The sequence below is a fragment of the Rhinopithecus roxellana genome, chromosome 22 (genome assembly GCF_007565055.1).
Source record: "Rhinopithecus roxellana isolate Shanxi Qingling chromosome 22, ASM756505v1, whole genome shotgun sequence".
Lineage (NCBI taxonomy): Eukaryota > Metazoa > Chordata > Mammalia > Primates > Cercopithecidae > Rhinopithecus > Rhinopithecus roxellana.
The window spans coordinates 10,879,125-10,892,040 of NC_044570.1; the positions used below are offsets into that span (position 1 = coordinate 10,879,125).

Below are 12,916 nucleotides of genomic sequence, written 5' to 3' on the forward strand. Positions count from 1 at the left end.
CAAAACACACACAACCACATCACACACACAGCACACCAACACACACACAGCACACACAGAAAACTAGCTGTGGCGTGGTGGAGGGACCGAGCTGTAGTCCCCAGCTACTCCTGGAGGTTGAAGCAGGAGAATGCCGTGAACCCGGGAGGCGGAGCATGCAGTGAGCTGAGATCCACCCACTGCACTCCAGCCTGGGTGGACAGAGCGAGACTCCGTCTCAAAAAAAAAAAAAAAAAAAAAAAAAAAAACAAGAAGCCGGAGCGAGGTGGCGGGCCGCCTGTAGTCCATCTAGCTCTGGAGTCTGAGGCAGGAGAAAAGGCGTGAACCCCGGCAGGCGGAGCGTGCAATGAGCTAACATCCGCCACAGCACTCCGCCTGGGTGACAGAGGCGAGACTCCGTCTCAAAACACACCCACACACACACACACACACACACACACACACACACACACACAGAAAACTAGCTGTGCGTGGTGGAGGACGCCTGTAGTCCCCGCTACTCTGGAGGTTGAAGCAGGAGAATGCCGTGAACCCGGGAGGCGGAGCATGCAGTGAGCTGAGATCCACCCCTGCATCCAGCCTGGGGTGCAGAGCGAGACTCCGTCTCAAAAAAAAAAAAAAAAAAAAAAAAAACAAGCCGGGCGAGGTGGCGGGCGCCTGTAGTCCCAGCTACTCTGGAGGCTGAGGCAGGAGAAAGGCGTGAACCCGGCAGGCGGAGCGTGCAATGAGCTAACATCCGGCCACAGCACTCCAGCCTGGGTGACAGAGCAAGACTCCGTCTCAAAAGAAAACACACACACAAACAGACACACACACAAAACTAGCCGGGCGAGATGGCGGGCGCCTGTATTCCGAGATACTCCGGAGGCTGAGGCAGGAGAATGCCGGGAACCCGGGAGGCGGAGCTTGTAGTGAGCTGAGATCCAGCCACAGAACTCCAGCCTGGGTGACAGAGCCAGACTCCGTCTCAAAAAAAAAAAAACAAAAACAACAACAACAACAAAAAAACACAAAAAACTAGCCGGATGAGGTGGCAGGCGCCTGTAGTCCCAGCTACTCGGGAGGCTGAGGCAGGAGAATGGCGTGAACCCGGGAGGCGGAGGTTGCAATGAGCTGAGATCCAGCCACAGCACTCCAGCCTGGGTGACAGAGACAGACTCCGTCTCAAAAACACACACACACACACACACCACACACAAACACACACAAAAACACACACACAAAACTAGCTGGGCGTGGTGGCGGACGCCTGTAAGTCCCAGCTACTTCCGGAGGCTGAAGCAGGAGAATGGCGTGAACCCGGGAGGCGGAGCTTGCAATGAGTTGATATCCGGCCACAGCACTCCAGCCTGGGTGACAGCAGGCAGACTCCGTCTCAAACCACACACACCACACACACACACACCACAAAACTACCCCGGGCGACATGGCGGGCGCCTGTATTCCGAGCTACTCCGGAGGCTGAGGCAGGAGAATGCCGTGAACCCGGGAGGCGGATCTTGCAGTGAGCTGAGATCCACCCACTGCACTCCAGCCTGGGTGACAGAGCGGGACTCCGTCTCAAAAAAAAAAAAAAAAAAGAAAAAGAAAAAAAAAATCACAAAAACAAGCCGGGCGAGGTGGCGGGCGCCTGTAGTCCCAGCTACTCGGGAGGCTGAGGCAGGAGAATGGCGTGAACCCGGAAGGCGGAGCTGGTAGTGAGCTGAGATCTTGCAAAGATCCGGCCACAGCACTCCAGCCTGGGTGACAGAGCGAGACTCCGTCTCAAAAGAAAACACACACAGAACACACACACACACACACACACACACACACACACACAACTAGCCGGGCGTGGTGCGGGCGCCTGTATTCCCAGCTACTCCGGAGGCTGAGGCAGGAGAATGGCGTGAACCCGGAAGGCGGAGCTGGTAGTGAGCTGAGATCCGGCCACAGCACTCCAGCCTGGGTGACAGAGGGAGACTCCGTCTCAAAAAAAAAGAAAAAAAAAAAAAAACTAGCCGGGCGATGTGCGGGGCGCCTGTAGTCCCAGCTACTTCGGGAGGCTGAGCAGGAGAATGGCGTGAACCGGGGAGGCGGAGCTTGCAATGAGCTGAGATGCGGCAAAGCACTCCAGCCTGGGTGACAGAGGCAGACTCTGTCTCAAAAAAACAAACACACACACACACACACACACACACACACAACTAGCCGGGCGAGATGGCGCGCGCCTGTAGTCCCAGCTACTCGGGTGGCTGAGGAAGGAGAATGGCCTGAACCCAGGAGGCGGAGCTTGCAGTGAGCTGAGATCCAGCCACAGCAGTCCAGCCTGGGTGACAGAGCCACACTCCGTCTAAAAACAAACAAACAAACAAAAACAAACAAACAAAAAAAAAAACCACAAAAAACTAGCCGGATTAGGTGGCGGGCGCCTGTAGTCCCAGCTACTCGGGAGGCTGAGGCAGGAGAATGGCGTGAACCCGGGAGGCGGAGCTGGCAGTGAGCTGAGATCCAGCCACAGCACTCCAGACAGGGTGACAGAGCGAGACTCCGTCTCAAAAAAAAAAAAAAAAAAAAAAAAAAACACATTAAACTAGCCGGGCGAGGTGGCAGGCGCCTGTAGTCCCATCTGCTCGGGAGGGAGGCTGAGGCAGGAGAAATGCGCGAACCCGGGAGGCGGAGGTTGCAATGAGCTGAGATCTTGCCACAGCACTCCAGCCTGGGTGACAGAGCGAGACACCGTCTCAAAAAAAAAGAAAAAACACACACACACACAAAACTAGCCGGGTGAGGTGGCGGGCGCCTGTAGTCCCAGCTACTGGGGAGGGAGGCTGAGGCAGGAGAAACGCGTGAATCCGGGAGGCGGAGCTTGCAATGAGCTGAGATCTGTCCACAGCACTCCAGCCTGGGTGACAGAGCGAGACTCCGTCTAAAAAAAAAAAAAAAAATACACACACACACACACACACACAAAACTAGCTGGGCGAGGTGGCGGGCGCCTGTAGTCCCAGCTACTCGGGAGGCTGAGGCAGGAGAATGGCGTGAACCGGGAGAGGGAGCTTGCAGTGAGCTGAGATCCAGCCACAGCACTCCAGCCTGGGTGACAGAGCGAGACTCCGTCTCAAAAGAAAACACACACACACACACACACACACACACACACGCAAAACTACCTGGGCGTGGTGGCGGGTGCCTGTAGTCCCAGCTACTCGAGAGGCTGGGCAGGAGAAAGGCGTGAACCCGGGAGGCGGAGCTTGCAGTGAGCTGAGATCCGGCCACAGCACTCCAGCCTGGGTGACAGAGCGAGACTCCGTCTCAAACACACACACACACACACAGACACACACACACACACACACACAAAAGTAGCCAGGCGAGATGGCGGGCGCCTGTAGTCCCAGCTACTCGGGAGGCTGAGGCAGGAGAATGACGTGAACCCGGAAGGCGGAGCTTGCAGTGAGCTGAGATAAGGCCACAGCACTCCAGCCTGGGCGACAGAGCGACACTCCCGTCTCAAAAAAAAAAAAGAAAAGAAAAGAAGAAGAAGAAAAAAAAGAGAACTGGTGCACGGGCAGCAGGTGACTGGACACCCCAGAGCAGGCCCGCCCCCCAGCAGCGTGGATCCTGAGGCCAGACACCCAGGTGGTAAAGTCAGACAATCAGCCCGCCAGGAGCAGCTCAGTTTCATCCGTGTGGGTACAGTGTGCCCAGCGCCAGGGCCCAGGATCTAGAGAGATGTCCAAGAGGAGCCAGGTAGGCTGTGCACTTGGCGACCCTGATTCCATCTAAGGGAAGCTCCACCATCCCGCGTCAGTGCCAGATCTGCAGCTGCAAACCGCCCGTGGGGCACTGGCAGCGGTGAGGGCGGGTGGGGAAAGCAGCAACCCCTGACTCTCCATGCCTTTTCCAGTACCGGACACTAGCCACACAGACTCTAGGGCCAGAGCCTCAGCGTGAAGCCAGGCCATCCGCGAAGACACTCCGGTGGCTGCGGAGTGCCCTTGCCAGCACCCGATCTCCCTTCCCAGGAGAAGCGGGGCAGGCGGCAAGGCCATACTAATCCTCCTTCTCAGGCCCGGCTGGCTGCGCGCCTAGGATCCTGGGGCCGCCCGGGAGAGCCCAGGAGAACCCGCGAGCCCAGTGGCGCCAGCCTGGAGCTGCAGCCCCACCTGTCCGCGAGCGCAGCCAGGGAGCGGCTTCCGGGAGCCGGGCGACAACGGCGGTGCAGGCGCGCGCCCAACGGCTTTACCAGGCTCACTCGGTCTGAGAGGTCGGAGGCTGCGAGTGTCGCTGCTGAAGGCTGTGGTGGACCGGGCTGGATCTGGAATTTTGGAATACCTTATAGATTTGGGATCGGAGACTGGGGTTTGGATCGCGGATTTGGGGTTGGATCGGGACTTGGGGTTGGATTTGGGGCTGGGTCGGCAGGGACGGATCGGGGGTGGTGAAAAGGTGACAGGGAGCTGCCCCTACTCAAGATCCGGTCGGTGGTTGGGGGTCTGAGAAGAAGTCACTACCATGAAGTTGTTCGGCTTCGGGAGCCGCAGGGGCCAGAAGGTCCTGGGCTCCACAGACCACGTCTACACGGGTTCAGGGTACCGAATCCGGGACTCCGAACTGCAGAAGATCCACAGGGCGGCTGTCAAGGGCGACGCCGCGAAAGTGGAGGGCTGCCTGGCGCGCAGGAGCGGAGACCTGGATGCCTTGGACAAACAGCACAGGTAGCGGGGGGCGCTCAGTCCGGGGTGGGAGGGTGTCCCCAGGCCCGGCTTCCCCGCAGCCCCTGGGACGGGGCCTTGGAGGGCGCCGGGCACCCTCCCAGCGGCGAAGCCAAATGGACCCTCAGCTGTTTTCCATCCCTCATAATTCCCTGGATGGAGCAGTTGGAGAATTTGAGTGATTTAACTCACAAATCACTGTTGTGTGTGTTTTGAGATGTTGCCCTACAGTTTCCTAAAAAGTCCTCTTGCTCTTGTAGAACTGCTCTACATTTGGCCTGTGCCAGTGGCCATGCGAAAGTGGTAACTCTCCTGATTAACAGAAAGTGCCAGATTGATATCTGTGACAAAGAAAACAGGACACCTTTGATACAGGTATATTAGAGCCAACTCTTTTAGCCTGACATGGATTTGATTTACATATATAGAATTAAAATGAATTGATCTCATTTAAATGTAACTAGTTGGTGAAACCTGTGGAATGTGTATTTTGAATTCTTAGAATTTACAATCTGTTTCTTGGTCTAATACGGACAGGCTGTCCATTGCCAGGAAGAGGCTTGCGCCCTTATTTTGCTGGAACATGGTGCCAATCCAAACCTTAAGGATATCTAGGGCAACACTGCTCTCCATGATGCTGTGTACAATGAGAGCACCTCACTGGCAGAAAAACTGCTTTCCCATGGTGCAAATATTGAAGCACTGGACAAGGTATAGATCAATCAACTTTCTTTCCAAAATATTTGTTTTAACATTGACATAGGTAAGGGTCATTTTTTTTTTATATTTGGACGCTCAACCATTACCTGAATGCAAATGTAAATTATTTTCAAATAACTTAATTGTGTAAGATTTTGTTTTAAATATTGATACTTTTAAAGAAGCATTCAAGGGCACAGCTTTATAAAATGCACTTTGGAAAATATCTGTGAATTTGTTAAAGATAAAACCTTTTCAACTTATTTTCTATGCAGGGTTATTCTTTTTTTCTTTTTTTCTTAATTAGTGTAAAACAACACAGGAAAGGAAATGTGCCCTGGAAATAGGCTTTATTTTAAAACTCAAACAAAACTAAAGCAACTTACAATAAATGGACATGTTGCTGCTGCTGCTAATTTTCTGAAAAACTGACGTATCATTTCTCAGGGAAAAATGGGAAGGGAAAAGGAGAGCAATCAGAAATACACAGGTCACTTGGAAATTAGGTAATGAAGGAAAATGCGAGGAAGAGTTTTTGTTGTTGTTGTTGTTGTTTTTAGTTTGTTGTTCTTCCAGTTTATGTGTTGAGACAAGGTGCTCTTTAGCTTTGGGTCTAATAATTTTTGGTTTGAAAAAGAGAGTGAGTGAGTTGCAACTTGCCTAGAGATTAATTTTAGGAGGACTCTGAGGAAACCAGATTGGCAGTGAATATGTGGTGATGAAGTGAGAAAAACTTCAGCAGAAGCTGGAACAAATTATTAACTGACTTATTGCCCATCCTGGCAGAAACTGCCACTTAGATAAGCGTCTAAAGACTCCTCTCAAATCGAGAATGTCTTGGTGGAAAAGTGGGAGATAAGGAGCTTATACATAGCAAAATCAAGTGGAATTTTGAGTTTACTTGTCCCTGTTCTAGCCATACCCAGGGAAATTAACTGGAGTTTTAATAAATGAGTCTATCTCTTACTCTTTTATCTTTTTGGTCACATCTCTGACTGATAAAGGGCATTAGCCATGTGGGTGAGAGATGTGACTGAAGTGATTGTCTGCTGCACTAATTCTCAGAATTGGGCATTACGGTTACCTGAGGACATTTTGTTAAAAATCTACAACTGTAGTCTTTCGCCTGAAGATTTTGATGTAATAGACCTAATAAGGCCTGAACATGTTTAAAAATGGTTTCTTGAAGCTGGGCACAGTGGCATGTTCCTGTAGTTCCAGCTTGAGTCTGAGAGTTTGAATCCAGCTTGAGAAACATAGTGAGACTCTTGTCTCTAACAACACTTGTAGCAAAAGGAAAAAAAAAAAAAAAAAAAAAAAGAAAGAAAACCTTCAAGGTTCAGATACACTCCTGATTAAGAATCCCAGAATAGATAAGTGCAATATATAAATTTCTGTATCTCAAAAGTGTAAGAAATCTCTAGAAGACTTGGCATTTGATAGGTGCCACATCCTTCAAAATTCTCCTGTTTGATGATATTACCCTGACTTATCTGTCTTTCTCCACATCTGTGACTGGGAAGTGAAAGGAAATATTGGCAATATCTCTCAGCTGACAGAATAACACCATTCCTTCCATCCACGAATCATTCACTACCATTCAGAGAGTCTTTAGAAATGTGCGTGTGGGGAATCTTTCAATAAGCAGAGGCTGACCCTGTCAGGATTTGATGTCCCTTTGTCACCATGCAGGTGATTATGTGTCAGCAAGTGTTCGTTACAAGTTGGGCTTTCTCAATTAGAATAGTAGCAAATCCTAAACTCCTTTTTTAGTTGAAATTGTATTATGAACTATCTCAGTATGTTTGTTAGTTGTATAGAGCTTTATCATAACCAAAATGTCAGTTTTAAACACTGAAATCCATGAAGTTAATAAGAATACAAATAGGAATTCTTTTAATAATGTAGTTTTAGCAGTCCTATGAACCAATGATCTATTTGGTTAATAATCTGGGAAAATTATATACAAACATTTTAAATGAATAAATGTTGGAAAAAATTCTTGAAGCAGGTATTATGAGTCTTTTTAGCGATTTTTATTATCTATGAATACCTCATATTTTGATAAAACATATGATACTAGAGAAAGAAAATACTTTACATGCAAATACTTGGATTATACACAACCATTTCATAACGCATTTATAGTAAATCTAAAAACACAGGGGCTATATTCTAATGTGGTACACAGATTTGTTTGTTTGCCTCTATAAGTTGAATCAACATGTAAAATTTAGAAGACTTGTGTAGAAATCTGGACTTCAGGCTTATCCTAAAAAGTCAAATCTGGTGTCTCCTGAGTTTCTATCACTGTTTGATCTGCTGTGCAGAGATTGCCCCTTTATAGAAGGCGTGTATTCTCCAGTTTGCTATTGTGCCCACCTCAGTACTTCCCTTACTCTGGGAACCTTCCTTTGTCCTTGTAAGTATTTGAGTTTACAACTCCTATGTTATAGTACATTTTGACAAAGATTTCAAGATTTTTAAGTCAGTGTGTAGATTTGTTTATAATATATAGTCTATGGAGTATGTAAATCCCTCTGTTATGGAGTTGAATTTTAGAATTTAGAAGTTTTTAAAACTCCTTTTCTTTATATATACCAGAAATAATTATCTGCCCATAAGAATGCCTAGAAGCTGGTTATAGTTGGATAATTTATGAATATTGCAGATATTGTATCTTTGTCCTCAGCACCCTACTTTAAAAATGCAAGTGACTCACTGGTTTTATTATGCCAGAAATAATTCATATGGATCAGTATGAGAACTTTTATTGATAAGCCATTAAGTTGTTATTTCAGATTCATATTTTGCCTAAAATGAAAAATAATTTTAAATAGCCATTTAAGTGGAAGCCAATAAAAATGGATTTAAAAAGTAGAGCTGCATTAGTGTCCTGGGATTACCATTATAATTGAGAATAGTATTTCTTACTGAGCTTTGGTTTTTCAAATATTTGTTCTTAAGTTTTTTAAACCTATCTCTCTTACACAGAACATACTGAGCTTTCTAACAGTAAAGATAAAAATCTATTCTCTTGTATTAGGAAAAAAACCATGGACTATTTCTAAGGCAAATAAGTGCATTTGAAGCCAATCTCTCTTAATTCAGAGTTCATTTCCATAGTGACCCCTTTGGAGCAGGAGTGCCTGACATTGGCGTCTGGTATCCTGACACCATTGATAGAAGTGAATCAAGCAAGTTTGTACCACCCAGAGGAATCATCCACCTGTATTGGGAAGCTCTGGCAACTGTTTCTCTGAAACTCTTAATTGCTCAAATGTTAATGTTTGCCACAAATAGTATTGTGAAATGGGGATTAGGTAAAATTCAAGAGAGTTCTTGATTATTGGATGTAAAATACAATTTTGCAATACTTCTCAAATGCAGGTCACGGAGTCTTTCTCTTGGGGTATTATACTTCTGGTAAAGCTAATATTCTTTGGAATATAGTTTAAGAAACACTGCTTTAGAGATAATAATTTATTTCATTAATTTCTGTAAAAAACTTAAAATATTTGCTACTATGTCTTAGGGTTTTGGGCTATAGAGACAAAAGTTACAGCCCTTGCCCTCAAGAAGCTCTTGGTTTCAGAGGGAAACAATGAAATGATTACAATGTAGCATGCTAAGTGCTGTGATCAAAGCAAGGATTCTTGGGACTGGTAAATGTTTACAGTGAATTTTGGCAATGACCACAGTTAATCCTGGGAGACAGAGGAGGGTTGTTTGCAAGGCAAAGAGCAGCACATCAGAAAGCACAGAGGAGTGAGAAGGAAGGGACTGCTTTTCATTTACTTCCTTTCTATTTTGTATGTTGAAGTTCAAAGAATCCTAGAGAAGATTTTCAGTTCAGTTGATAAATATGTAATTTTGTGAATTATTAATTTTTTCTGCTGTCTTATAGGACAATAATACTCCACTTTTATTCGCTATTATTTGCAAGAAAGAGAAAATGGTGGAATTTCTATTGAAAAACAAAGCAAGCGTACATGCCATTGATAGGCTGAGACGGTACAGTAGTTCTTTTTTAAAAATAAAAGTCTGCGTATTCTAGAGTGGTAATAGTCACTCAAGTCAGAAATATTAATAAGATTAGTGTAATTATTGGCATACAGTGAAAAATGTCACCACAAATAATCAGGTAGACCACAAATATTTAGACTGAGTCACATAAAGAAGAGTGTATAGTAGGATTAATCTTCTCTCATAAGATTCGTTATTTATAATTGGATGTTTTTGGTACTGTAATCTTTTATTAGCTAAAGGGTTTTGTATTAGTTTTATTAATTTCTTTTTGAGATGGAGTCTAGCTCTGTTGCCAGGCTGGAGTGCAGTGGTGTGATCTTGGCTCACTGCAACCTCCACCTCCCAGGTTCAAGCGATTCTCCTGCCTCAGCCTCCCAAGTAGCTGGGACTTCACGTGTGTGCCAGCATGCCTAGCTAATTTCTGTATTTTTAGTAAAGGCAGGATTTCACCATGTTGGCCAGGATGGTCTCGATCTCTTGACCTCATGATCTGTTCTCCTTGACTTCCCAGAGTGCTGCGATTACAGGCAAGAGTCACTGCACCTGGCAGTTTTTTTAATTTTTAAAATGTGGACTTTTAGTTTATGACTACTGCTATTGTCATTATTATTGTTGTTGTCGTTGTTGTTGTTGTTGTTGTTTTCAGCCTGCAGATAACTCTTATCTGACCCCTAGCTGATTAGAATTATAATATATCAGAGTAGGAAAGCAATGGGGAAATCTTCATCTAAATCTTTGCCTACTTTAGATGACTGACCTCAGCACAGTTTCTTGGCCATCAGAGGACTATAAGTTAGCAACTTGTATTATGTCATATGTCAGTGGGACAAGAGGCTTCCCTGTTGTCCCTTTCTTTTAGCCTTGGTGATAATTTACAAAGATGAAGCACTTGAGCCCCTAGATGCTTATAGACCTGAGCTAGTACATGCAAATGGTTATTACGTCTACACTGACAGATGGATATGAAATTGGTAAAGTGTATCAAACTAACTGTTTAAAAAAGTCTTTATTAAAGTTCTTGAGTGGAGTTATTTCTTTGTTATTTTAGAACAGCCCTCATGCTTGCTGTGTACTGTGACTCACCAGCTATTGTCAACATCCTTCTTAAGCAAAATATTAATGTCTTCACTCAAGACACGCATGGAAAAGATGCAGAAGATTATGCTATTTCTCGTCATTTGACAAAGTAAGTGTTTATGTCAAAAGACCAGTTGATACTAAATTGAAGTTTAAAATAATTGCAACTACTCCCTCTTATACATTAGGTAAGAGTTCATAGTTTGGTTCAGATGGTTTGAAATAGCAATGAGTTAGTCTACTTTTAGCCAGAAATCAAGCAGCAGCCTAGATTAGTTCGAAGTAGAGTGCAAGATTTTTTCAGGAGTTTTAAGACCTTTATCCCCAGTGATCTCAGTGTTGTCCATTTTATTCTAAGTATAATCCCCATGCATGGAATAAAAAGAGCCACATCTTTGATTTCTTTTCCTTTCCTTTCTTTTTTTATTTTTCTTTTCCCTTCTTCTTCTTCTTCTTCTTCTTCTTCTTCTTCTTCTTCTTCTTCTTCTTCTTCTTCTTCTTCTTCTCTTCTTCTTCTTCTTCTTCTTCTTCTTCTTCTTCTTCTTCTTCTTCTTCTTCTTCTTCTTCCTATTATTATTATTATTATTATTATTATTATTATCATTTTGTAGAGACAAGGTCTCACTCTGTTGCCCTGGCTGGTCTTGAACTCCTGAGCTCAAGTAATCCTCCTGCCTCTTCCTCTCAAAATGCTAGCCACCATGCCTGGCCGGACTTTTCTAATTAGTTATTGGGTCTTGAAATGTCCGATTTAGCAGAAAATCTTGTATTGTCCCCTTGGGCTGTCTCCTGTGTCTTCCTTCTTTGAATTTCCAAGAAGCTAAGGGGTTCCCTAAGTTCAAGGAAGACAATCTTTCTTTACAAGTCAGAAGAACGGGAAAAAAGGCCGTTCCGATCATTCTGTTGTTTCCATGGACTCGCTTGCTGTTTAGCTGCCATTGTAACCCATCCTGCAATCTGATAATGATTGACCTTTGCCACCAGGATGCCTTCACTGATGCAGACCCCCTAGTTTTCATGGTGCTTCATATATAGAGTTCAAAGCTATGGTGTTTATTAGTTTATGTACTTATGGTCAGTCGTTGTTCCCAGCACCCTGCTCTGCCAGCTAGGCCTCCTAGCTTTAGCTACACAAATACTGAGAAAGTTGATGCCTGCCCTACACTAAAAATCTTATTTGGAGCCCACCTCTTAGCTAGACTTAGCCTGGACCTTCATGGTATGTTATCCTTTGAAAGCCATGTTTGTCTTTTCTTTAACCACTATTAGTTGGGATTGTTCTCCACAGTCAGGGATGTTCAAATAATGTTGCAGGGAGATCAGAGTTCCCTTTCCCTTTTGCTATCAGATCTGTACCTTGAGGCTTTTTATATCCTGTGCAGCAGCTTTGGTTAGATAGCAGAAGGTTCCTTGTTATCTTTTCACCGAGTAGTGAGATTAAACTTGCAGGTGGCCCCTCTAGCAATGTGTCTCTATAATCAGGAAAATCTCTTGGGCTACTCGCAGCTCTTCCTCAAGTTTTCAATATATTTTAAAATTCTACCTCACAGGAAGTCATTCAATAAAATTCTCAGAATCTAAAGTAAGTGAGTTGGATTTACCAGAGCTAAGCCTCATCTGTGACTCATGAGTATTTGTGTATCAAACAGGGCTCTGTGCTTGTTTCTGCAGCACATATTTTAAAATTGGATCAATACAGAGCAGATAAGCATGGCTGCTGCCTGGGGATGGCACACAGATTCAGAAAGCATTCCATATTTTGCATAGTCCCAGGAAGGTCATTTGACTGTTTGTTGAGTAGCTCCTAGGAAGCAGTGTGAGTGAAACCAAAACAGGAGACACCCAATATTGAAATTGTGATTATCACTATGAAAATATTGATGTCCAGTGATCTCTGAAAGGAGAACAGAGCTGAGTAATAATTAGGGGATGTTACATGTTGTTAGTACATGTCTTGGAAGTGAGAAAATGTCCACTTGCCTTTCCTTCATGGAACCGAAAAACAATCACAGCAGGGTTCTGTCTTGTCTGTTAGTTGGAGAGGACCGTGGAGATCCAGCATCCTAGCACGGATCTGCTGTCTCAGAGTTTGAGGAGGTAGAGAAGGAGTGGTAGTTGTCCAAGCTGGGTTTAGACAATTAGTTTTCTGCCCTTGGTGTGATTGATGAACTCAGTGATGGGAGACAATTAGGTAATCCATTTTAATGAGAATATATATATATATATATATATATATATATATATATAAATTTTGCAGTAAGTTGTGAATTAGGTAAGATGCCCTGAATTACAAGCCACAATGAATACAACTAATAACCAAAATTAACACTTAATAACATCTTCTGAAAACTGTAACATTTGAATATTAGAACTTATAGAAAAACATACACCAAGCTTTATTTGGGATTCCAAAA

At 44.6% G+C, this 12,916-nt stretch overlaps 1 protein-coding gene and 1 non-coding gene across 2 annotated transcripts in view; both read left to right on the top strand.

The window, feature by feature from the left end:
* Nucleotides 1-4,472: 4,472 nt before the first annotated feature.
* LOC104671204 (ankyrin repeat domain-containing protein 20A2-like) overlaps nucleotides 4,473-12,916 on the top strand; it is a 52,767-nt gene continuing 44,323 nt past the window's right edge. The window contains 5 exon segments of the mRNA XM_030926332.1: nucleotides 4,473-4,700; nucleotides 4,958-5,072; nucleotides 5,235-5,408; nucleotides 9,304-9,410; nucleotides 10,474-10,611. Of these exon segments, the coding sequence (XP_030782192.1) occupies nucleotides 4,498-4,700; nucleotides 4,958-5,072; nucleotides 5,235-5,408; nucleotides 9,304-9,410; nucleotides 10,474-10,611 (737 nt within the window). The 5' untranslated portion in view covers nucleotides 4,473-4,497.
* Nucleotides 12,158-12,264, top strand: LOC115895691. Its single transcript, XR_004055835.1, has one exon. It is a non-coding gene; the product is annotated as a U6 spliceosomal RNA (small nuclear RNA).